Source organism: Notothenia coriiceps, unplaced genomic scaffold, assembly GCF_000735185.1.
Source record: "Notothenia coriiceps isolate Sejong01 unplaced genomic scaffold, NC01 NC01_scaffold00030283, whole genome shotgun sequence".
Classification (NCBI taxonomy): domain Eukaryota; kingdom Metazoa; phylum Chordata; class Actinopteri; order Perciformes; family Nototheniidae; genus Notothenia; species Notothenia coriiceps.
Window position 1 is genome coordinate 82,283 of NW_011362984.1, and position 27,457 is coordinate 109,739.

A 27,457-nucleotide genomic window follows, 5' to 3' on the forward strand; every position below is an offset into this window, starting at 1 on the left:
TAAATTGTTTTTTATTATCCTGTTGTGCTTATTTTTTTATAACTGAAAAAACAGTATTGTTTGCTCTGATTTTGGTTGAATCTATTCTTAAAAAGGAATTATCAAGATAAAATGTAACTTATACATTTTCCATTACACATCAGAAGCCCAAAACCTTCTGTTCAGCAAAAATGTTATTACAAATATTTCTCATGCACTGTTCAAAATTGAAAGTTTGGGCTATTTTGATGCAATGAGTTTTCATTCCGACTAGTGCAAAGAAAACCTGCAATATACATGTTTAAGGTGTTTAGTTTACTAATTCTGATCTTGAATTTCTCATAAATGTACTTAAACTTAGCATTATATAATGCCTCTTTTGAATATTTAAACATAACATATAACTATAATTCACCATTAGCATATTTAAATAATACATGTCAGATCCCCTGTAATACAAGAATAATTGTCTGTTATGAAATGAATCATTTTAGGGAGTTTCCATTGTGATATGTAGATTATTACTTACATGATTACCAATTTCAGCTGTTTGGCTCCACTTAACACAAATGTATTCGATAATTCACATTCACAGTCTTTTACTTCTACCCCACTACGATTCAGAAGTAAATCATGTACTTTTACTTCAAAAAATGTATTGAATACCTTGAGTTACTTTTCAGAATTGATTATAAATGATGATGATGATAATGATGAATATAATCATTCAACACTTAAATAGGACTTTATGTAAACCGGGAGCAAATTCACAAGCTACCCTGCAGCATACAAAGTAAATACCAATTGCTGCACCTTTACCAGCTTTGATATCACTTTAATGCAACAATAATTCCAATCAAAACATATTGTATAACGAGTACTTTTACTTTTGGTACTTTAAGTATATTCTGATTTTGATTCTTTATTTGTATTTTAACATTTTGATTGCAGGACTTTTTCTTGTAAAAGTGTATTCGTACACTCTAATACTTGTTCTACTTTTACTCAAGTACAAGATTTGAGTTCTTCTTCCACCTCTGAAGAAATGCATATTTTATACACAATGTATCCATATTAATGTAAAATTGGGGTTTCACTTTTGATGAAGGCGGAGTTGATTCTTCTGACGTATGGTGACAGAGCCCACCTCTTCCTGTCGGTGTCAGAAAGGCAACTTAACCATATTTAGCTGCTTGCCGAAGCCCTGCAGAGTTGATCTGTCAACCTGACCGAAAGCCTTGACACTTGCTGGCGGACTCTGCCGGGTTTATTTCGGCATAGGGATACAAGCTTAAGAGAACAACGTCGTTGGGATATGGTTGTTAGGAAACGGGGCTGTGTCAGTGGCGGTTTAGAAGTAACCGTCGTCTGTCAGAATTCCAACTATCCAACAGCCGAGCTAGCCATTTAGCTAATTACTGAAGACCACCGGGAGCTCGCTGTGCAGGGGACACGCATTAATGTCGCCTCTGGTGAGGATCATCCATCGGTAGGTGTTCATTTGGACTCAGTGACCCCGCTGTGATGATATCCTGACAGTTCACCTCGTCCGTTCCTGACACTTTCCTAAGCCTGGCTAGCGAGCCCACTTGGCTAACTAGCCGGTTTTTAAACTGCCTCAGCGTCGCAACCAGCTTTCGCCGTGGCAGTGAACCCCCGGTTTAATACGTTGACAGGAGTGCGGACACGGGGGACGCTGAAAACCCCCGTTTTGCGGAAGGACCGTACCGAAGGGCCCCTGTTTTATGACAGTCTGCGAGGAGAGAGGAGCTAGCAGAGAGGACACTCGGCCATTCAGCGCGGCAGAGGCGGTGCGCTGCAGAAGGAGACACCGGACTGCACGGAGGAAGAGTCCCACACGTTTGGCTACTGTGATCCGGGAGTTATCCGGACAGAGACCTCATGAATGGAACTCGGAACTACAGGTAATTATTCCGTTTACATGCAGAGGTGGAAGAAGTGCTCAGATCCTCTTCTTAAGTAAAAGTAGAAGTACTTAAATATACTTAAAGTACAAAAAGTAACGGTACTCGTTATGCTGAGTGGCCCATTTCAGAATAATTTATATTATAGGCTATGTTTAGATTATAATTATTTATGCATTCAATTGGAGCATTTTTTAATAACTTGTATATTGCAGGGTAGCTTGTGGATTCACTCCATGTGTAACTAAAGTCATATTTAAAGGTGGATTATATATCACATAATTGATCAAAATCTGCAAAGTAACTAAAGGTATTAAATACATCTACTGGAGTAAAAGTACACTATTTACCCCTTAAATGTATTGGAGTAGAAGTACAATGTAGCAAAACATGTCCCTCAAAATTGTACTTAAGTGCAGTACTTGAGTAATACTTAGTTTCCTTACACCACTGGTTGCATGTGCGAATGGAAGTTACATTGCATGGATAAGATGAGACGCCGGTAGGATGGAGGATGTACTTGACCGACTGTCAGCCTCTGCTTTTAATTAGCCTACAAATGAGTCACAGCTAGTGAATAACTATTACCACCATGCAAGAAGAAATACAAATTATTTGAACTACAAAGTAAAGTATGTGGCTGTTACAAAACATTTATAAGACATTTCTGAAGGGTACTGAGGAGTTTTCTGTCTTATTCACTGTAACTCATTAGCATCATCATCAGCCAGTTGTGTGGGATTCATCAAACAGATGCGTGGTTAAGCCTGGTATTTCTCTGGAAGACACCCACACTAATAAGTTGTTTCATAGTTTAAGACGCCTATAGTGAATAATGAGATGTTTTGTTCAGCCTAAAATGAGCATGGATAGTCACCTAAGAAGTTCTGCCAGTGGGATACTTAATGTCCTTTCATGCCCCCAGCTTTTTTAGTCACCCAATGACCCCAGACTGACCTCGATGTATCTAGCAGTATCCTTCTCTCACAACACCTTCAGTCTGATACCTGTCTTGCTGCACTCCCTTTTTTTGTGCATAAAACATTTAGCCCCATGCTGTTATCTATTTCCTTAAGAGTGAGTAGGTAGTAAGTGTTTCCTTAAGAACATTGACAGGCTGACTTTTATTGGTTTTGGTACCAATAACATGTAAGCTTAACCTTTTTAAAGTCTGCAAAACCTTGTAATCTCAACAAGCCTTGCAAGTTCCAGGTGATAAAAAAGAAATATCAATCCAGGCCTTGGCCAGTAAATAGTTTCTTTCTTGATCATAGTAGTAGTTAAACAGTCCAAACGGACTGGCTTTGTCTCAGCTATAACGGAAGCTTTCCACTTATGTGACCATAAACTGAATGCCAGGTACTCTCGATCAGCCAGTGACACATGATACAGCAGGTGGATCTTAAAGCACCCCCTCCTCCTGTAAAGGAGATCCCTCTCTGGTGTCTCCTGTCTCATTAGTGTGTCTGCTCCTCTCAGCTGGGACACTTCCAATGTCCGTAGCATAAGGGAACTGAAGGTGTTTTCCCAGAAACCATGCACCTACTGTTACTAAAGCAGTTATGTGTCAGTGTATGGGCAGGTGTGTGTGTACTCTTTGTACTCTTTATGGTAAATATTTGTATTGATTTTCTCAGTTTTTTTAACAAAAGCAAGTGATACAGATTCAGTAAAGATATATACACACATGCTGACAAATCAAAGTCTTCCTTTCACTCTCCCACCCACCTTATTTTAAAATAATTCACTGATTACTCAAGTTGTGTAAACTTCGACTATACCCACTATGCTATCACTCATCATTAGTGTTTTGTTGTTTGCTTGCATCAAAGTGTTCCACGGGATTTCATATATAGTATAGTTCCAGTCAGTGTTAAATGTGTAAGGAGTGTCTTTGATGCGTTCACTTTGGAGGACATTAGTGTATTAATACAGTCCGACAGATGCATGTTTTGTTAACTGTGTGGCTTGTCCATGTGGCTCCCTGCAGGGCCTTGGCAGTGTGTGTTGGTTCACAATCACATATCACTAACCACCACAGGCCAACCAGTGAGTCCCATGTCTGGATGAATGATTAAAAGGGGGCCCTCCATTGAGTTGTGTGAGAAAATGCAAATTGATTGCACAGCCCGCCTAGAAACAGACAGTCACTCTCTTCCCCTGTAGTATTTCTGAGCAGCAGCACATGTGGCATTAAAACCACGGCTTCTGAGAGCTTAGCAGTAGATATATAATGAGTGAAAGGCTTTCGAGCCTTAAGCAAATCAAATCCATTTTGATGTGCTAACCCTCGGGTATGCCCACAGACTGTTAGTCACTTGATCTTGATGTGATGTTACATTATGGCTGAGTTTCAATGCTAGAAGTAGCTAGAAATGTCAAATAATGGCATTGCAGTACGGTCGTATTGTGGGAAAAGGATATAGCCAAAATGTCGATCTATTCTTTTAATTAAATCTTGGTTCTCATCTTCCATTAGAGCAGTATGGATGGGTGACCTGTGACAATGGACTGTACAACAGCCTAGGTTCTTATCATTAGAGCCTTTTTCTGATGAACTTATTATGAGATGCAGCTTACTGGAAGACAAGATGGCAGATACAGTACAGCAGCAGCCCGCCTTCACCTTCTGTCACACTACACTTCGTAAGCAGGTGGGATTTGAGTTGTCAGGAGATGACTCAGTTTAGTATTAGTATGGCTTTGCAGCCCATTAACAAAACACTTAAGAGAATGGTACTTTTTACTGGAGGGTAACAAGCTTAGTTTCGGTTTGTTTGTCCCATTGATGTCTTACTCGCGTTCTTCGGCTAGTCTCCCTCCCGAATTCTTTGCCCCCTTTTTTTTCTCACACTCCCGTGTTTCCCGCTCTTTTTTTTCTGTTACCACCTCCCCCTTTCCCTGCCTTGGTTACTGCCGCTATTTCCCTCTGTGCCTCAGTGGGAAACGTTGTCCTCTCTGTCACTCTGCTTGTAGACCGGTTCTCTGTGGGTTTTGTGCAGACAGTGGGGTCCGCTTTAAGGGAGGGCTAAGCACTTGATTTGCAGTCTCTCTCCATAATACTTAGTCCTTTCAAGCAGCCCGTTGACAATAGACAACCCCCATCCTCAACCCCAGCCAACCATAAGGTCTAACCATTGGCATATTGTTGTAGGTTTCTATGGAGGATTCAGTTTGCCGCTGCTTTTTAGGTTCATTGTATGAAAGAGAAAAGTACCCTTGCCTTTATTGTACTCCAGACAATTAAATACCCTTCATACTATTATTCACTCTTAGAGTATTTTAATGTGTTATGCTGTTTTCCTTCAGATCACACGTTTGTAATATAGGATCTGGTAAATGTTGGCAATACAATTCTATAAATCAGACAAGTTCAATAATGAGCAGGTCCGATATCATTGGTAAGCAAATGGGTCGCCCCCTTTTTTCCTTCCTTGTCTCTCTTGGTGTGTGTAAGGAAGATGTGCATTCGAGTTGCATTGCCACTAAATGTTGTTTCCAATATGGCGCCAAAATGTAACCTCAGAAAGTGCTGTCTGATTGAACAGATTTGTAATAAATCCTGTGGCCCCGTGTGGAGTATATCTGAGGAACTTTTAAAGTCCCTCAGAAAGTCTTTAATTATGAATCGGTGTAGTAGACTAAAAACTCTGGCTGACACATGCTGATGTCAGAGTGTGTGGCTGACTCCTACCAGTGGGCTGGGTGGAGGGTGGACACAGGGGTAGTCAAAGGATGGAGTGAGTGTGTTGGAGTAGAGGGGGATACAGAGGGGTGTGTTGCGGAGGAGGAGGAGGAGGAGGAAGAAGGCTGGGTGTTGTGATGTGTCACATAGATTTGAAGCCAGAGCTGCCAGACCACCCCCTCCTCCTGCTTTTCCTCTTCCTGAGTTCTGTTTTTGGGGGAACTGCAAAATGCTCATTTGAGGGGGGAGGTTATGGACAGGAAGAGAGGGACTTGGAGGGGGACGCTTTGTCGGGGAGCTCAGTCAGACAGGGGTCTTTCTTGTTATTTAGTCCTGGCAGGGGGAAATATTTCAAATATCTATTCATTATTCTGAACAGTCTTAAAATGAGGATTGTTCAAATATGGTCCAATAGCAACTTCATGTTCCCACGTTTAAAGGACCAGTCATTTCAGCAGTTTTCACCTCATAATTAAAGGTATATTGTAAATAATTCAAGAGTTTGACTTATAATTACATTGGAACCCTGTTTTTACTCCTGTGTTTAGAAGACACTGTTTTAACAGCATCAACATTTAAAGCAGAAGGAAACATGCAAGTGTCCTCGTTGTTTTCCTTTTCCAACAATCTACCAAAACATGAATCAGACATACTTTTTGCAGAAAACAGGCGCACTTTGCCACGCAATTAGCACTTCATTTGGCAACACCATCTCATTTCAAACCATGTGTCCATCTTTGAATCTGGTTCATCTCTCCTCCAATCAGATTGTAAGCTCTTCTGTATCTAAACAGTCTATACAAACTTTGAAACATTAGCATTAACAGTGAAAAAATTATAAGGAAAATACTGTAGTCCAATTAAAACTGGATTCATCAAGGACTCGGCAGAGAATCAGACAAAATGTGTAAGAAGCCGAATACCTTATTTTTAGTCACACGAGCAACACAAGTGAAATAGTAACCTCCATTGTGTTATGGTTGTTGATATAGTGTAGGTAGCAGATTTCTCAAAACATTCAGAAGTCTTTCTAATTTAACACGTTACAAATGAGATATTCTTGTTAAGATGTTGACACAACAGTTGCTATAATCCAAGTATTACCTTAAAGTAATACCTTGTTTGGCTTCTAGTTCATTTATTAGAGCGCATGTAAACTCTAAGAGTAAAAGCAGTCTTCCTCCCCAAGTCAACAACCCTGGCTCCTGTCCACCGTTCCACTCAGTTCAACAAGACTGGAGGACAGAAGGCTCCATTTAACCTGCTCACTTTAACAGAACCTGTGCTTTATGTGTATCCCTCCATCCTCTACCTGTGTCAGTCACAGTCATCATTCCATGTCAGATCAGCTTCTCTTCAGAGATCATTCCTAACCCCCTCTAAATCCCCCCACCTACAGAGAGAAAATATATCTCCACTTGCTCATTTCATACAGTCTATCACTCAGGCTCAGGTATTTCCTGAGATGGATTTCAACATTTGTGCATGTTGTTGTGACTGACCAGGCCTCCATCAGCCTGTCAGTGTGTGGCTGGCTGCTTGTGTTTACCTAAGACAGAGGTGGCATTGACTCCCACGGGTGCCGGGAAAACTCTCTTTTCTGTTTGATTACGGGAGGGTGGAGTCTGACCATGCGGGGCTTGTATCAGTCCTTCTTCGCCAGCTATCTGTGTACGTCTGTGCATGTCTGTGTGTTTCTAAGTCATGCCCGCTGTGACTGACGCCATTGTGCCTCGCTACTGAGAGCTGCTCCTACAGCTCAGACCTCTCTGCATTATAAACACAAGAGCTATATTGTGTATGAGTATGTTTGTGTGTGGGCCTGTATATGCGTGGACATGAGCACTCGTTAGCAGCGTGGACATGGGGGTGGATGTGGCCCAGAGGGGACGCAGGCACTGGATGTCAGCCTGACTTTTCTCACTATCCAGCAGCTCTGGCTCTCGGCCCACTGTGTACAGTGTGACTGTGTTGCAAAGCTGCAGAGTTGGAACGAGTTCACATTGCTGAGATGTTTCTCCATGCTAAGAAAGGCAACACAATTATTGGTGTGTTGTGAAGCCGAATGTTTATTTATTCCATGTGCACAATTGAGGTGTCTCACTTGAATGGGATAAGTCAGCTTTGTTTAATTATTAAATTCAACCCTTGTGCTCGCCACACGTTATCCATTGAAACCACGGATACAGCTAATTTGATTTTACTGGCTGGTGGATTGGTCCTCATATGACTTAGACATAGTGTTAAGTGTTAGAGAAGAGAATAAGACTCACTTACTTCCTTTAAATGTAATTATATGAAGCTGCATCTGGATACATTTGAACCAATTCAGATCCATACTGACACTGATGCTTATTATAAATAGGCTACAGAGATGTAACGGCACAGACACACATTCTAAAGCAAACTGAAGCTGTGTGTTTAGCAAATGAAATAGCACGAGTGTTTTGAGCATATTGGGCATACTGTTGGACAGCAGGAAGGTGGAGTATATTGCAGGACTCATAGGAGTGGTTTGAGAAGTCTCTATGGGTGTTTTGATACTGTATTACTGCAGTTAAACCATGTTGCTATTTGAGTACAGTGTACGGGACATACATTCAAACTGACCGCACCCCAGCGTCTGTTCTCTGAAAGAAGAAACTAGCAACATGTAAGAGCTACCTTTCACGCTCACAGGATTAAAGCATAATAAAACCATAGTTTTACTTGGTATATCCCTATACAGTTTGTATAATATTGGCAACATTCAAATGTTTCATTGTATTACATGCTATCTATCATCATTAAGAAATATATGGAATTAACTATAAATATTTTAGCCACATTGCTAGTCTGACTCTGCTTACATATCTCAAACTTACAAACTAGCTAACTGTACTAGTTGTCTTTAATTCCCCTTTATTGCTGGTGGCAGTAGGTAAATATAGGACCAACTTACTCAATCTGCCAAGGCTTTGGACTCTCCCACTGAATCACCCCTCTCTGACCCCCTAGCTCTTGCCCACGGAGAACACATTTGTTATGTCTGTTTGAGCAGGGAACAGAGCCAGACAGTTTCCAAGAAGTTCAGATAAGAGGGAGGTAACTGATTTGTTGCTCGATGATCAGCATCCGATTAGCTATTCAGAAAAAGCTGCAGAACACATCTGTGTGACATGCATAGTTCATCTTAATATCACAGCCTGTTCCCTGCCCATGTGTACGACATTGAAGTGAGCACAGATTGGTCTGTAGTACAAACAGGCACTTTTCTATGTAGCCTTGGAGATTGTGGTGTTTCAGGAATAATTCATTTGTCGGAATGTGAACATTTAAAGCAGTTTGATACAAAGTCATAGTGCATCTAAACATTTCTGTAGGTCTCTGTGTTGTGGTGAGATACAGAAACAAAAGCAACTGCAGAGGTCTTTGTTCTAACTGTAAGATCCTGTTATTGCTACTGTACTTCATCCACTACTGAATCCAGAAGCATGGACTCAAGGACGCTCCGCTGTGCGTTTCTCACTTGGTGGTGGCTCTCTGAATCATGCTGAATGCTAGCCAGTTGTGAGAGGCAGATGGAAAACACCAACCCTGCCCTCTCTCTAATCCTGCCACTCCCTGCTATCCTCCTCCTACTTAATAATAATAATAATAATAGATTTAATTTGTTAGCGCTTTTACAGGTGCTCAAAGACGCTTTACAGATAATAGTGAAGAGAAAAGAAAAGAGAAAAAGGAACAACAAATAAATATATAGTTAAAGTTAAAGTCAAATAAATAATACAAAAACAATCACACATTAAAAGCCAGATTGAAGAGGTGAGTTTTTTGAAGGTGGTGGGGGAGGGGGCAGCGACGGAGAAGGCTCTGTCCCCCCAGGTCCGGTGATTGGTGCGGGTGGGGATGGATAGGAGGTTGGCTTCTGATGAGCGGAGGCAGCGGGAAGGGGTGTGGTGGTGCAGCAGGTCTGTGAGGTAGGGGGGGGGCCTGATTGTTGAGGGCTTTGTGAGTAATGAGCAGGACTTTGAAGTGGATTCTTTGACGGACGGGGAGCCAGTGGAGGTTCTGGAGGATGGGAGTGATGTGGTCTCGGGAGCGGGTGTGGGTGAGGAGGCGGGCAGCAGAGTTCTGGATATGTTGGAGTTTATTGAGGAGGTTGGATGGTATGCCATAGAGGATGCTATTGCACTAGTCGAGTCGTGAAGGGATGATTACTTGTCCACTTCTCCAGGATCTCCAGAAAAAGAAGTGCTCTCAGAACCAGAGAACCATCTTGAAGTTTTCATCAAGGGCTTTCTGAGTGAGCCTTGGGGGGAATGAATTAGGAGAGATCACAATTTGTGGTAGACAAGTTCATTTCTGGCTTAATAAAGATTTAGCAGAATATCTGTCTTTCTTCTTTTTGTCACCGTGTGTGTGTGTGAAATGAGGCTTACCTCACTACTTTCACTGAGGGCCCCATTTGGAATTACCATTACAAAAGTTTGTGTGCACTTAGTTCAGTGTGAGAGGGACAGCCGTGGCAGGAATTCCAGACTTCCCTCTCTTTTTCCCCGTTTTATCCCAGCAAGTTATTTCAAACACGAGGCCTGAACCCTCCAACAACCCCGTTAGCCTCCGCTCCAAAGCCCACCATCGGAGAAACTGAAAAAAAAGAGTCGGGCAGAGAGTAAACACTTCCAAAGCCGGACTGTAAACAACAGTGTTGCTCATGTTTTCTGCTTTTACCTCACAGGAGGTTTCTGTTCTGTTTAGGATGTTTTTTGATGAGCTTCCCCCTCAGCAGAGCCCTTAACCCCAACATCACCCACACATGTGAGTCTATGAGTCAAATCGGTGATGAATCACTCAGCCTGTCAGCCATGACTCTCATTTATCAATGACACATTTGGGCCGGTCTTTTAGTCGAGAATAGAGAATGGCACTGCTGAAAAGAAAGGAGACAAAAAAAAACCCACCAAGGTAGCTGGAACTTCCAACTTGAAAGTAGGCTTAAAAATAAACATTTTCCAGGCAATAACATGAGTTTCATCTAAAGTTTTGTGTTAAAAAACGATATCTAAATGCTTTATATCATCCAAACAGAGTATTGGCACGTCAGAATACTCATTTTCCTTCTTTAAGTGTGAAGTGGAAGGCAAGCCTCAGCAGCCATATAAATAGCTCTGACATGAGAGGGCCACATTATAGAACTCACTGTTTCTGGATCAAAGTGACTCATGTCTGACACAGCTTATGGTCTGTGTGCATCTGCAGTAAATCCGTTTTTTTCTTGAAATATGCAAACTGAGTAATCCAATAAGTAGATTATATTTTCTGTTGTGAGTAGCACTACACAGTAGGGATAATGTGTTCTCATGTTTAGAGCCCATACTTTGCGTCTTTGTTGTTCAATCTTTTGAAGTATTTCCCCTCAAAGCTGCATCGTGTTGTATTTACTTAAAGGGGACCTATCATGCAAAATGCACTTTTGTACGTCTTTTATACATGAATATGTGTCCCCGGTGTGCCAGGGAACTGCCAAGGCACACGAAAACACAACCCTCTCTCTTTTCCTCCATACCCAAATCTCTAAAAAAGGGGCTGCAACGGATCTGATACAGACTGATACAGATTTGAAATATCTCATCTAAAAACAACTTCACAGACATGTTTTATATAGGTATCGGCTAGAGATGTCCCGATCCGATCACATGATCGGGGATCGGAGCCGATCACGTGATTTTCAAAAGATCGGAATCGGGACAAAAAAATCGGGGATCGGATTTTTTTATTTTTATTTATTTATTTTTTTTAATTTTTTTTTTTCCAATGTTACAAAACAAAAATGACCATGTTCAAGTCTTAAAGTCATCCTGAGGCCTTAGTTTTGGTTTCAAATTACACAACATCATGTATGTGTTGCTTCTTTGGGGCTTGTTTTCATAGACCTGGTTGCTTATTTCTCTCAAATCTGGCAACAGAGTGGGCAGGGCGCAGTGTCTAATTGTAGCAGTAAGCTAACGAGTACTGATAAGCTTTATTTTGTTTTGATCCAATGCTGCACAACTGAACTGATCCAATGCTGCTGTGAAAGAAAGAAGCTATATCCATGTTGGATAGAATATCCAATTTAAATAAAAAAATAGCCTTAAGGGACAACTTGAATGCTTTTTTTTCTCTTAATGCATTGCATAAAGATCGGATCGGGAAAAATCGGTATCGGCAAATTGTCAAAATCAAATGATCGGAATCGGATCGGGAGCAAAAACAGGTGATCGGGACATCCCTAGTATCGGCCCTACAATATATTATTCAAATATAGCATGATAGGTCCACTTTAATTTAGATGGTAGGGCCTACAATAGATGGATTTGTGTACAAAAATGAAGTGACAGTTGCGTTGCTGAGTTTTGTGAACGGCATTCATGCGGGATGACTTGAAATACCTACACAAAGGATTTATGTATTTCTGTAAAGATTTGAGGCCTATAATATGTGCTTATCAGCCTTTTGTTTGTTTTTCCCGTTATTTTATTTCTTGGAGAAGGAAAATAGTTTAGTTGTATATTACAAAGAATCAATTTTCCTTGGTTAAACAAACCACACTACACAGTCAGGAGTAAACACATCCTTTATTGATCTATTGTAGAACTATTCTCAAAGAAAGTGGTTTGTAGTTTATTTTTCAAGGTTGATAATTATGCCATCATTTTTGCTTGCTGGTCCTCAATTACAGAACATTGTTAACATAGAGGTTAGATTATCTGAAATGTGAGTCATTTTCACATCTGTCATCTAAGAAGGCCTCTTTTTTTGTTCCACCACAGTGATATTAAATGTTTTTAGTTGTAATTATCTCTGAAAAGTCACATTTTTGCCCTTGTATCATTTTAGCGTGACACTGATAATGGTAGGTATTTTGAATTGCAGGATGGCTGTCATCACATTTGATTAGTCTTTTATCATTAATGCATTTTATCACAATCGAAGCTGCTTCATTAACCAATCAATGTACCTTCTGATACAGTTTTTAGTAATATGTGTTATGTCCATGTGCCTAACAGTTGGTGCTCCATAAACTCTCATGCATATGTAGTTTTACGTGTGGGAAAGTGCAGTTTCATTGAAAGTTTATTAATTGTGCAATCTCCACCATCAAGCACCTTTTACCTTGTTACAGTGCGTGTGGTTTTAACCATCTAATGCTTCTTAAATCACTACATCTGGTTTCCCTTTTTTATGTCTACCAAGCCCAACAAATATTTGTTCCTTCCAAATAGTACACGTTCCTTTTAAGCATCCTGTTTAATTCTGGGAAATTAAATAATTTATATTAAACTTTGAGTTTCAGAAGTAATGTACATTTAAATATACAAACTGATAAAGATGGTTATCTGTTATGAGCCACTGTCGATGTTGGGAATCCGCTCTCTGTACATACATTGAGCACATCCTCTGATCTAAACCGGTTTCCTTTTCACTTATCCTCCACTCTTTGTTCTCCTCCAGCCGTTGGGGCCCAGTCCCTGTTCGCCATGCCTCGGCGGCCTGGCTTTGGCACCATGGGGAAGCCCATCAAGCTGCTGGCCAACTGCTTCCAGGTGGATATCCCCAAGATGGATGTCTACCTCTACGAGGTGGACATCACACCTGACAAGTGCCCCCGGAGAGTCAACAGGTAGGCTGGAATCATATATTTGAAAGTTTTCCTACACCTTTCTCCGACACAATATTTACATTTAGAAACTATTAAATGATATCCAATTAAAGCATGTTGCAAACAGTGAGCACACAGCGTCTTTCCAAAAGGAAAATGGCTGTTGATGGACTCATGAATATTGTTTGGGTTGAATCTGTGACCTTTTAATAAAAAAAATCCCAGTAATGATTTGTTTAATAATCTTTAATTTGACAGTTTAAACATGTAATAATTGGAATGCCAACAGTATGACTAACGATCACTGTGTGTGTGTGTGTGTGTGTGTGTGTGTGTGTGTGTGTGTGTGTGTGTGTGTGTGTGTGTGTGTGTGTGTGTGTGTGTGTGTGTGTGTGTGTGTGTGTGTGTGTGTGTGTGTGTGTGTGTGTGTGTGTGTGTGTGTGTGTGTGTGTGTGTGTGTGTAGGGAGGTGGTCGACTCAATGGTAAAGCATTTTAAGGTGACAATCTTTGGGGATCGCAGGCCAGTCTATGATGGGAAGAGGAGCCTGTACACAGCCAACCCACTGCCTGTGGCTCCTGCAGGGGTGAGCTGGAAAAAAAGTCACACAAACAAGTCTTTTCAGTACAAGCTGAATGTAAACCATATGTGTTATCAAGTGTCCACACACAATCTTAACAACTCACCATTTATTGAATCAAAACAAACCTGCAGTATATCACACGTGCCACCATGCATACATACAACACATGCACATCTTTCACAGACACTGCTTTAAACCCATGTTCACCAAATGCACCGCCTTACCTCACCTTCTTTGTGTTGTCTCACCCTCTCCCCTCCTCTCAGGTGGACCTGGATGTCACTCTACCAGGTGAGGGAGGCAAAGATCGCCCCTTCAAAGTTTCCATCAAGTTTGCGTCTCTGGTCAGCTGGCACATGCTCCACGAGGTGCTGACCGGCCGCTGCATGCCTGAGCCCCTGGAGCTGGACAAGCCCATCAGCACCAACCCGGTGCACGCAGTGGACGTGGTGCTGCGACACCTGCCCTCCATGAAGTGAGCTGTTTGACTTTATCCATGCTTTCATAAAGGTTAAGACTCAGGTTAACTCTTGTAACGACAGCTACACGCCTAAATAGACCTTTTTTTTGTAAAGTAATTGTGAGATCATGTTAAAGAATTTGAACAGAACCAGTCCAAGAAAACTGTCCGGTTATCCTTCCCTGATCTCTCTCCACCTTCCTTTTCAGTCAGCAAACATTAAGTCAAAAATAGAGAGCACATTGTAAAACCTGATCCCTCTGATATTCGTTGTACATACTATATATTTGTTTTGTCATAGCGGCACCAATATCAGCACTGTGATCCCAACGGAAATCAAACCCAGCTTATAAGGGTTCTCACGAAGCGCCAATTTCTGACCTCGTACCATCTTCCACTTTCCTAAGCCCCAGCAAGAGCACGGTTGAACCCGATATCATCAGCGCTTTAATGAAAGTCTGTTTCAGAGCATTATTAAAAAGTGGTTACAGCGACACCTTTCATTTAGCCCTGCTCTCGGACATTATTGCTTTACAATGGCATCAGGACACATTGTAAGTCCAGGATTCAACAAGAAAAATGTAGCCCCTGTATTTTTATTAATGTCTCTCCTGGGCAGAGTAATAGGAGGTGGAGGGGCCCAGGCAGTGTCTCCACCTCTCATTTCACGCGTGTAGTTTCAGGCCATATTGAAAATGTCTCACTGTTTAAACACATATTGACCTACATTCACAATTCAGGATGTTTGAACTAACCTTACATTTCCTTTCTCCTTTCATCCGCCCTTCCCTCCTTGCCCCATATTCCTTTTTTGTCCTTTTTTCACATTATTTTCTATCTCTTTTCCCTTTGCTTATGATTGCTATTTTTCTCCATCCAGGTACACTCCGGTGGGTCGCTCCTTCTTCTCGGCTCCTGAGGGCTATGACCATCCCCTGGGAGGTGGGAGGGAGGTTTGGTTTGGTTTCCATCAATCTGTGCGCCCTGCCATGTGGAAGATGATGCTTAACATTGATGGTGAGAACCAAATTCCACCTTGCATGAATGTTGCTCTGCCGGCCTACAATATTGCCTGCTAGCTATAAACAAGACTTGGAAAACAAAAGCTTTATTGCCTTCTGCCTACAGCAAATAAATAAAATATAAAGACAAATTCACTTTATTTTCTTTGTAATCCAATCTTTGTTTAAAAACGATTTATTCTCTTGTAGAGCCACACAGAGAGCTTTCTCTGCTCCCCTTTCAAAGCTTTGGAAATAACATTTTAATCATTGAACAGATGGCTTAGAATGCCATGGAGCCTCAAGGATATAGGCTATTTATTCTTTTACAGATTGACGCACACACACAATTAACTTTCAGTGATGTTATGTTTGAAAATAGTGAACATAATTCTAACGTAACAATATTAAACTTAATAGAAAGTAGAAGGCTATTTCTATTGAAATGAATGAGGTGATCATGCTTTGTCTTCACCAGGCCGGCTAAGGTGCTGTGCCAACTCAATCACTTTTTCATGAAGCAGCTGATATATGGGCATACTACAAAACATATATCAAAGATCTACCTTCATTTGCATTGTCTGTAAAGGCTGTTGAACAACTTTAGCTTGACATGATAATGGCATTGCTCCATCCCTGACATCACATGTTTTTTAGTTGACCAATAGGTTCGAAAAGAGACAATTTAGCTTGCTGAGAAATGTTTTGGAAAACAAATGGAAAAGTAAAAGATTACATTTGATAATTGGCTTTAGTGCTGGGGTAGTGTTGGTAGAGAAGTTGTGTTTGATGACCTGGAATAGTGAGCTAGAATTTAAATCCGTTATATTATGTTTGAAAATAAGTGGCAAATGGAGAGTGTGTTTTGCCAAAAGCACACTGCAGGAGGTTGTTGGAGAGTCTCTGCTGACAAGAGAGATGGTCTGTGTGAGAGGAACTTGGAGGGAGGTGGGTTGTTGCTTGGATGGGAACTGACGTGTGTGTGTGTGTGTGTGTGTGTGTGTGTGTGTGTGTGTGTGTGTGTGTGTGTGTGTGTGTGTGTGTGTGTGTGTGTGTGTGTGTGTGTGTGTGTGTGTGTGTGTGTGTGTGTGTGTGTGTGTGTGTGTGTGTGTGTGTGTGTGTGTGTGTCTGGAGTGTCTGTGTGTGTGTGTGTGTGTGTGTGTGTGTGTGTGTGTGTGTGTGTGTGTGTGTGTGTGTGTGTGTGTGTGTGTGGCCTGGGTCAGGAGGGCAGCTGTGTGTGAAGCATTTCCTTGAGACAGCTTTTGTTTTGCTCAAAGTCTTTGAAGCCTCTGTCTCCATTTGAATTTTTCCCTCTCTTATTTCCTCTTTGTCTCATTTTCCCGCCCTGTCATTCCTCGAAGTCAGTTGGTCGGCTGCTCCAGTCTGTTGTCTGCTCTCCAGCAACGAACTGGAACTCAAAGTGTTTAGATGGCATATGGTTTTCTGGAACTGCAATGCAAGCCAACACGCCTATTTAATGTGCACTAACAAACACTGCTTCCCACGCTTAGCTTCAGAGGTGATCAAAAGCGCATATAATTGATATATACCTTTTTCCATTTTAACATTTGGAAGAATAACTCATTCTCATTCGAACACTCAAGGATGTGCGCTTGTAGTGCTTTCATCAAACACCACATCAGAGAGATGTCTTTCGTCACAACAAGGCAGCCACATTATTGGTCAACAACAGCACCACTCTCCCTTAACTGCTACATTTTGGTTTTCTTTTGATCATGCTGTTAGTTATATCATACCTTTCCTCCGGGATTTAGATTTCTCTCTGATATCTTGCTTTTCCGCCTCGCCTATCATATCAAATTTTTTTCCGTGCCTCAGTTTTTCCATTTATCAAGAGATAGTATCTTGTCAGAACAAAGGGAGCCTGTCTATTTGAGAATTGCAGAATCTACATACAGATTTTGTGCTGCATGAACTGCACTTCCTGTGTTCAATGTTCCTGCTCTTTATTTAACATAGTGTGCTGATTACACAAACACTGTGATGAGCCTCTTAATGAGCTTCATAATAATTGCAGATTCAAGAAGATATATTCCTCCCTCCGTGATGATTTGCTTTTGTTTTCGAGGTTTGACTTTGTTACTCGAAGCTGTGTTTGGGGTTTGTTTTGATAAAATGTAGAGACCATTTTGAGCATATGGGCTTTTTAAAGAGTTATAAACAGTTGAACAACATTTTTTTACTACATCAAATAACAAAAATAAATGACTGTTTCTCTCTATTTTTATTTATTTTTGATTTGCAGTGTCCGCCACTGCCTTCTACAAGGCTCAGCCAGTCATCCAGTTCATGTGTGAAGTGCTGGACATCCACAACATAGACGAGCAGCCTCGCCCTCTCACAGACTCGCACCGGGTCAAATTCACCAAAGAAATTAAAGGTAAGTGTAAAATGGCGTGAATTGTATAAAAGTGCATTACTTGTGTGTGGGGTAGAGATGGAGAGTTTGAGCCAAAACAGAGACAGCACATGTCGCAGCAAATCACAAAGAAACACCTTCCTAGTGCTATTCCAACACTCTGTGATATTCACTAGGTCTGAAGGTGGAGGTGACGCACTGTGGAACCATGCGGAGGAAGTACCGCGTCTGCAACGTGACCCGTCGGCCTGCTAGCCATCAAACGTGAGTCAGCCTCCGGGTGGGCGAGGGAACGCCTCTGGGCGGAGTGTGTGGATGGGATGGGGCCGGGGAACACACACACACACACACACACACACACACACACACACACACACACACACACACACACACACACACACCACCACACACACCACAGAGGATGCGATCACAAATTCATCACCAAATAAACCCTTTAACTGCTGACTCATCTTACAACAATGCGGTTAATCTTAGTCATCCAATCGTGAAGCAGCTGCTGTGTGCGGCTGCTGACCTTCAGTGAGTCTTAACAACCCTCAGTATTATACCTCGCTGTGTGCTATCCTATAAAAGCTGTTGCGTCACCGTATTGCCATCAGAAAGGATGCATTTATAGCAAACAGGTCTCTCTTCATCACTGCTTACCTTAGATGGTGTTGTTTGTTCAACATGTTTTACTGACTTTAGCTTGATATATTCTCCATCAATTCATTACAAATATTGCAGCTTCAAGTTCAACTAATAACTATGAGTGGGCACCCTAATTGTACTATATATTTAATAATGAATCGGATCCAGTTGCCCTCATCTCTGGTGTAGGTTTTGAACCGAGTTGCTCTTTTCTCTGCAGGTTCCCTCTACAGTTGGAAAATGGTCAGACTGTAGAGCGCACTGTAGCCCAGTACTTCAGGGAGAAGTACAGCCTGCAGCTCAAGTACCCACATTTGCCCTGTCTACAAGTGGGCCAGGAGCAGAAGCACACCTACCTGCCCCTGGAGGTGAGAGAAAAACATTTGCTATTCCTCGTTTTTATGGGTTTCATTCAGGTATGCCTGGGAGCTGGGTATCATTCAGCTGAATGAACAAGATGCACATACATACAAAGCTTAAGCATTTCTACACGGTCTTTTTCTGGCTTAATAATACCTAAAACGATATTCCCCTATTTTGTGTAGGTGTGTAACATTGTAGCAGGTCAACGATGCATCAAGAAGCTGACAGATAATCAGACCTCCACGATGATCAAAGCCACGGCTCGCTCTGCGCCCGACAGACAGGAGGAGATCAGCAGGCTGGTGAGTATCCCTCCACACACACGCTGTTTCTGCACGTGTAAGTAGCAGTGTAGAACTTTAGGAAACATTCAGCTAATACTGTAGGAAAGTTAAGATGGGAGAGCTGGTTTTCACACTTATTTAAAGGCTAAATTGTCTTTCTCAATGAGCGGAGAATTGCAAAAATGTGTATGATTAAGATAGTTACCAATATGTTTTGTATCTTCTCACAGAAAATGGAACACAAAAACAAATAGCGTTTTATAAAGTCAAATTTTCCCACTAAAATGTTTCTAGTGGGCAGAACATCTTCTTCTCCTGTACAGTGCGCTGATCATACACCAATATTCAAGTAGTTAAGGTTATATAGTGCCTACTGTATGGTGGAAAGTACAATCCTTTGTTGGTTCAGACACAGCCAGAGACAAAACACTGCCTGGATGGCTGCTGTGTTGCTAAGCTTGTTATCACTTGGTTGCCATGCTGCTCATCTTGATGTCAAATGACTTGTTTTGTAATCACCTCTTCCAGATTCTCATTTTATATTGTTAACAGAGGCTTGTCTGCCTGCTTGTCATTGCATTTGGCAATTACAAGACAGCCCTACCCAGGGTGAACAGAATCCCAGAGTGGTAATGGCTTAATGTGTGAGGCTGCTACAGTGTCTGCAGCGCGTCGTTTAGAGAAAGATTGACAGCCTGCACACCGCCTCTGGCCACCATCAGATTAACAAAACAAATGTAGTATGCCGTTAACTTATTAAACCACATCTCCCTATCTCTTCCCTGAAAAGTCTCTGGACTTGCTTACAGGAAATCATTGCAGACAGCAGCGTGTTGGCGTTTTCATTTAGATGGCTTGAAACTGTCAGGGCAGTGTGGGCGGAACAGCAGAGAGACAGTAGAAAAAACCAAAAGAGAAATAGGTCCTATATGTCAGAACTATAAACTGAATTCAAAGTAAATCCAAATACCATTGGACATCTTGAAAGCTTGAAGTCATTTAGGATTAGGGTGCTGACATTTAGTGATAAATCACCAATTTCCATTACATTTGTCCTATGCACTGCAGAAGAAGCATGAAAGAAAAACAATACCCATGCAAACACAAGCAATGCCTCATTAGGGTCACACTGACGCATAATCATAATGTGTATTTTAAACAATGACGGCACAGAGAAAAGCTGTAGTGATTAAATATGTTTAATAAAAACAGTGCTGCCCTGCAATCTCTCTCAAGAGCTGTGTTAGCTTGTCATACATTAAACAGTAGGAAAAAAAAAATAATACGTTATCTCACATGTGTCAAACTCAAGGCCCGGGGGCCAAATCAGGCCCTTGGCGGATTTAACTTCGGCCCGCAGGATAATTTTTAATCACTATTAGATCTGGCCGGTATATTGCACGCACACCTTCACTCAATCCTGAGGGTTTCCTCCGCTCAGAGCCTGACCCCAAACATTGATGAACTTGCTCCCAAGATGAGACGCCAAGTATCTGGTTTGAACTAGCATCAGAGCAGCACACTGAGTTTACATGGATGTTTCCTTCTGCACTTTTTCTCTCACAACAAAAGAGCTTGTTTGTTTTCTCTTTGAGGGAAATAGTTTTTTTGAAGCTGTTGTTGGCCTGTGGAAAAATGTAATCATAAGAAATGACTCCGGAAAAGCTGCAGATAGAGCCTTAAGAAATTAATGCAACTGATTATTTAATGTTTAATGTTGTTTTTATAGGCAATAATTTAAGCTTTGTTAGTTCCAGGCCGGCCCTCGACTAGTACCCATTTTTTTTTATTTTGGCCCACTGTGTATTTGAGTTTGACACCCCTGCTCTTGCTGATGCTGTTGGAGGAATATTTTGACTTTTTGTGACTTTTCAATAAATAATTGTTCTTCTCTTTTAACTCTCAGCAAGAAAGCAAAAAAAAGTATTTCCCATAATGTCAAACTATTCCTTAAACCAAAACTAGCCACAATGAGTGAGCACGTATAGGACATTTCACTAGACCAAATGACTTTATATACCTCTCAGCACTGCAGTGTTCCTTACTCCTGCTGTATACCCCGGCCTGACCCTGAGTCACATTTTCCCGCCTCTTTTCCCTGCAGGTGCGCAGTGCCAACTACGAGGCAGACCCCTTTGTGCAGGAGTTCCAGTTCAAGGTTCGCGACGAGATGGCCCAAGTGACGGGGCGAGTGCTACCTGCCCCTATGCTGCAATATGGCGGCAGGGTGAGCACAGAGCACTTTATGGTACCCTTCCTTTAAATCACGCCCATTATCTCTGTTTGTCTGACACGCTCTCCCCTCACTTAGCTTTTGCTCCACTGTCTCTGAGGGGAACTAACACACTGGCTTCTGTTTGTGCTTCATGGTGTCAGTCTTTTTCTTTGTGTGGCTGAGTCTCAGTAGTGCACCTTTTTATAAAATATTGTGGAGCTTCCTATAAGCATTTTTTCAAATTATTTTTGAGAGAGAGATATGGGTTACGAAATGTATTTCTCTCTGTAAGAATAACTATTATGAATAAAAAAATAGAATACCCAAATCATAATTGAATAGCTTATAAAGTAGATCCGTCTTAGCAATGTTAATTTTCCTTAAAAAATGTTGCATTAGGAAGCATTTTACTGAGACTGAACCACAGTGTTGATTAACATCTGTCTGTGTATGTTTTCTGAGGAGACACACCTTTACTGTACTGTTATACCTTAGGACGTGTGCATTAGTGAGAACTATAACATCTTTGCTATAACACTGTGCTGTGCACGATGCACACACCAAGTATCATCTTGCACCATTATAGATTCACTCACATAGTGCATCCCTTTGCTCTCCAATTAAATGTAACTTGATTATATTTTTTGATTGAACCAGTAAGTGAGTTGTGTCTCCAGCACAAATCGTTTTTGCATGTTTCTTTGACTGACATGTTTCCTTTCTTTTGTATGAAAATGAGTGTTAATACATTTTGGTATGGATGAAGAGTGTGTATGGGTTCTGTGGGATTTCAGAAAGTAATAGTGTGTTTGTGTGTGTACAGAATGGAAGTGAGTACACTCTGTCTGTCCAAGCGTGAGTGTGTATGAACAGTGCGGATATGAGTGTTTGCCCACATAATCACGAGTACATGTGGTGAGACTGCAATGTTGTTTCAGAACCGCACTGTAGCCACGCCCAGCCACGGGGTGTGGGACATGAGAGGGAAGCAGTTCCACACCGGGGTGGAGATCAAGATGTGGGCCATCGCCTGCTTTGCCACACAGAGGCAGTGTCGCGAAGAAATACTCAAGTAGGATTATTTGCAAATGTTTTTTTCTTTTTTTTTAACAATTTAAAAATCCCTTTCTGAGATTGTGTTGTTTCTGTGCGTGCAGTTTTAAAAAAAAAAACTTTTTATTTATTCCACAAATATATAACATACATGGAGATGTTCATAAAAATCACACCCGCCTCAGTTTAAAGTCCACTCAAATGTACACGTTATTGCTCACATACACATACATACATTACCCCTTTCCTTCCAAGTCTTGGCAAATTACACATAAATACAGACATTCATTTTTAATTCTCTGACCTTTGCGTGGGTAGTCGGTACAGACAGGCATGCTTACAAATCCGAAACAGGTGCTAGTTGTGCGTGCAGTTTTTAAAGACATTCTTAGTTTAATATTCCAATAACTTACCTATTTCTCATTAATCTTAATGTAAGAGTTTATTTTGTGTGTGTATTTTTGCCTTAAAGGTGGGGTAGGTAAGTTTGAGAAACCGGCTCGAGATACACTTTTTGTTATATTCCATGGAATGCTCTTCCCGATAGCAATGAATATCTGAAGTGCTTTGACAAAAAAGCCATAAAAAGATTTCATCTGAGGAAGCCGTAGTACTGTAAAAAGCACGACCAATCATCTGAGCCGGCTCGGCTAAAGTAACTGGACGGCCTACCTGCCTGTCAGCCTTCCATCTGTGCACAAACTTATCTCGTGCCCTCATTGGTCATGTGCGCGTTCGTGTGTGTTGGAGGAGGGGCTCTGTAAGGAAGTCTGAAGAAAGAGGCAGATTTTTTCCGGTTGTGTATTTTCAAATTCTAGCGCACTCGAGCTGGTTTCTCCATTCTTACCTACCCTACCTTTAAGAGATTGTAATCTAGCATAATTTTCTATATTCTGTTTCAAATGATAAATGAAAGAATGGGAGCATGTCTTCAATCAGCAGCTGCACAGCCTTACATTCCATTATTATTATTATTATTATTATTATTATTATTATAATAATTTGATAAAAGAGTAGTTTTCATTGATAGTCCCTGGCTAGATTAAAAACATCCGTACTGTAAAAACTGCAAACGGCTTTATGCTGCATGGAAATTGCAATTATGCACTGGTGAAAAAACATTTCAAAATGTTAAACTTTACTTAAGAAAACTTTATTATGTCAAACATCATTGATATACCATTTGCTATTAAACAAAGAACCATATTTTATTTTGTGCTGACAGCATTTCGGCATGTGCTCATTCATATGTTGTCCACCGAACAGACCCAAGCTAGTGTTTTGACTTTCACTCAGTTCACCCTGACCTCCTGCTTCTTCCTCCTCCTGTAGGGGTTTCACAGACCAGCTGCGTAAAATCTCTAAGGATGCTGGGATGCCCATCCAGGGTCAGCCATGTTTCTGTAAATACGCCCAGGGAGCGGACAGCGTGGAGCCCATGTTCAGACACCTGAAGAACACATACGCCGGACTGCAGCTCATCATCGTCATTCTGCCCGGAAAGACTCCTGTCTATGGTCAGAAAACTGCTGAAAATAAATATCCTATCAGAGCCCAGAGATATGCTTGTGGTTAGCACTGTGTGGAAAAACTAATGCAATTCTAGCAGTGCTGATGCAGCGACAGAGCCATATTGAGAAGTGTACTTGACGGTTTATTAAACATACATTCCTTCCACCTCATATATTATATTATTTCTGTCTCTTTCTATTTTTCTCTGACTGCACATGCCCTTTTTTATTCATAAATCCTACAGTCTTCCCAGGTGACTGCTCTCTCATATCTTTAATAATGAACTATAATCATGAGCCTCCCTGACTCTCCATTTCTTTGCACTAATATCAACATTGTTGCTACTTTTGCAAGAAGGACATTCTTTTAAAACTGCTTTTGTTTCTGATGCCCACTCTTTAAACCCACCCACAGCGGAGGTAAAGCGCGTTGGGGACACCCTCCTGGGCATGGCCACGCAGTGCGTCCAGGTGAAGAACGTGGTGAAGACATCACCTCAGACCCTCTCCAACCTCTGCCTCAAGATCAACGTGAAGCTGGGAGGCATCAACAACATCCTGGTGCCTCATCAACGGTCAGTCATGCTCTGTTTTATCCTCACTGCTCTACGGTAGTGATGCAGAATTTAAATAATTTCATGGAGCTTGGTAAATTGTCCGACATTTGTAGACACCTGAAAGAAAAACCCACACGCACCATAGCAATAGATGACTTTACCATGCAAAGAAACACTCTAAATATTGTCCTATAACTCATTTGAATGAATGTCTTCGATATGTTTCTCTATCAACAGACCATCAGTGTTTCAGCAGCCAGTTATCTTCCTGGGAGCAGATGTCACACACCCTCCTGCTGGAGATGGGAAGAAGCCTTCAATTGCAGCAGTGAGTTTTTATCTCTAATTTCCACCTGAGCTTGAATTGATTTACTCTTGATTGACCCCCTGCAATCCCTCACCAACCCCCTCTTCCAGGTGGTAGGCAGTATGGACGCTCACCCCAGCAGATACTGTGCCACAGTGCGAGTCCAGAGGCCCAGGCAGGAGGTGATCCAGGACCTGGCCTCCATGGTGCGGGAGCTGCTCATCCAGTTCTACAAGTCCACTCGCTACAAGCCCACCAGGATCATTTTCTACAGGGATGGAGTTTCAGAAGGCCAGTTCAGACAGGTCAGCTCCCACTGTCTCTCTCAGTTCTCTTCAATAGGCGCTTTCACACCGGAGTACTTTTCCCAGTATAGTTCCGATATAGTTCCGAAAATGTGCGTTCACACCAAAAAAATCCGGAACTAGAACTTAGTTCAAGAGAACCTTTTCACCCCCTTTTCCGTCCCGGCTAGAGAGCAGGTACTTTTGTGGGAGAAAAAGGTTCCCATTTCTGATTGGCTGGGCGAATTGCAAACCACACCCCGTAAAACTCCCAAAAAGTTTTGTGAAGCCGCCATTTTATTTGCTGGCATTAGCATTATTAGCATTAGCCCCGCGAGCCAACAGAGAGAGACTGACTTATGGCAACACAAAATAAAACATGGGAGCGGTGGAGATGAGGAGGTGTCGGCGTTCTGGCGATTTACTCAGAAGGCTTCAGTAGAAGCTGCTGGGAGTCCCAGCAGCTTCTACTGAAGCCAGTCCCCAACTCCGGGGACTTCCGGCCGGGGACTTCGGGTGGCAGTATACGCCGTGAGGTTGTTTGCGGCCTGCCAGTAAACCCAAAGCAGAAGAAGAAGAAGAAGTGAATGTCAGCGGCTTCATTTGCCTAATCCTCCCTCAGGGAATTTATTCCGGTGTGAACCTATATATACAGTCTATGGTGTGAACGCGATCTGCTCTTTAGTTCACTAAGTACGGAAAAGTAGGCGCTTTCACACCAAGTACCAAGAAGTTCATCAGAACTCTTTACAGGGTTCTTACGGTCATTCAAAACCTGGAAAAGTCATGGAAATTCAAAATGCTAATTCGAGGCCCTGGAAAAGTTATGGAAAACAATATTTTTCCAAAAGTTTTCAAAAAGTCATGGAAATGTAACTAAAGTTGCATCAAATATAATTTATATTTTATCTAATCGCGGAAATAGTAATACTATAATAACAAGTGCTTAGAGCACCAGGAAAAGCGCTTTATAAATGTAATGTATTATTATTATTATAATGATAATAAATACTGTATCTTATACTGTAGTAATGAAACGACGAGGTATTTTGCTGGTGAGAGATTTTAGTAGCTTTAGCGTGTAGAAGCTAGCAAGCCTGCTATTGGATTTGTTTTAGATTGGCACAACATGTTTCATATGCAGACCTTATTTTTCTGTTCCTCGTTAAAATAAAGTATAGTAATTTGTTTGGTCGTGGAAAATTAGGTAAAGGTCATGGAAAATTAGGTAAAGGTCATTGAAAATCATTGGTGAAAAAGTGTATGAACCCTGTCTTTAGTTCATCAGAACTAAAGGGTCAGGGTTGGAATTCAACACCAGCTGAAGTTCTGAGTTTGTTGCAGGATTCCCTTTTACAAGTCAAAAGTTAGATGGAGACGTATGTTTTGCTAGTTTTTGGCTCTTACTGGTTGTTCACTTCATACGAGCATATTCCAAAAATAATTATTTATCACAGATGATTACTTGAGAAACATTTTTACAATGGTATTTTCTTCTATTTAAACTATGATTGTTTGCACAGTATAACTAAACACAGTGAAACATTTATATAATCAATATGTGGATGAAAAATGGACTGTACAGTCATTGAAAGAATAAATAACGTGGGTAACAGGTGACATATGAACATTTTTCATTTTTCCCTCTCTTCTCCTCAGGTGCTGTATTATGAGCTGCTGGCTATTCGTGAGGCCTGTATCGCCCTGGAGAAGGAGTACCAGCCTGGCATCACATACATTGTTGTGCAAAAACGCCACCACACACGCCTCTTCTGCGCCGACCGCAATGAGAGAGTGAGTCCCCACGACCTACCCAAACACACAGGCACACACACTCTCACTCTCTTTTAAGTGTGACCCATTAAAGTCAGTACAGTGTGTTATCTGGTAGTCCATATTCTCTTTTTTATGCCCCGTGCTTGCACGTTAAGTACTCAAAATGGGCCTCCTTAATTACCTTTTGTTGTCAATTGGCCCGTTCACCCTCCTAACCCCTGTAATTGCATTCGATTAAAACATTAGGGCCCATTTCAAACCGAGAGCTCTGGAGTGGCACTCAAGGCCCCTCGAGTAAGACTCGGATAGTAACAACCTTATTTTCAGGCTCTTTAAAGCATTAGGCTTTTAATTAGTTGATTGTGAGGCACTTGGTAATCCTTCGCCTGGCTTGGTCCATCAACTAGTTCTCTTTTCAATTATGACATTATTTTTAATGCAGTGCTTTAAAAGCCTTGTTTTCCGTGACTTTTTCTACATCATCCATTTCCTGTTGTTTTGGTTTTCACGGTGAAATTATGAGAAAAACCCATTCAAAGTGCATTAGTAGAGACTTACTAACCTTTCCTCTGCTTTTATCAGGTCGGACGTAGTGGAAACATTCCTGCTGGTACCACCGTGGACACGGACATCACACATCCCTACGAGTTTGACTTTTACCTCTGCAGTCACGCTGGAATACAGGTCAGACCCTCGTCCTGTCCTCTCTGCACAGCCAGGTTTCATCACCTTCTCTTTCACTTAAATCTGAAGGCTAAACACTTTGAGCTTCTGCCATCTATGCATTCTTGCAAAACGATTAGATAGAGGACTCAGAAAT

General features: G+C 41.5%; 1 protein-coding gene across 2 annotated transcripts; it reads left to right on the forward strand.

Moving 5' to 3' along the window:
- Positions 1-1,163: 1,163 nt before the first annotated feature.
- ago3a (argonaute RISC catalytic component 3a) lies at positions 1,164-27,457 on the forward strand. Of its 2 annotated transcripts, none has more exons than XM_010787379.1 (17): positions 1,164-1,904; positions 13,066-13,234; positions 13,678-13,798; positions 14,062-14,270; positions 15,136-15,272; positions 17,523-17,657; positions 17,813-17,900; positions 18,508-18,655; positions 18,833-18,952; positions 21,039-21,182; positions 22,088-22,221; positions 23,535-23,719; positions 24,129-24,288; positions 24,508-24,598; positions 24,688-24,882; positions 26,521-26,655; positions 27,220-27,457. In XM_010787379.1, exons 1-17 carry the CDS (start codon positions 1,886-1,888, stop codon positions 27,442-27,444), a joined length of 2,415 nt encoding a protein of 804 aa, XP_010785681.1. In that variant the 5' UTR covers positions 1,164-1,885; the 3' UTR covers positions 27,445-27,457. The 2 variants fall into 2 exon arrangements, with proteins under 2 accessions (XP_010785681.1, XP_010785682.1); XM_010787380.1 differs by having other exon boundaries at positions 21,039-21,161.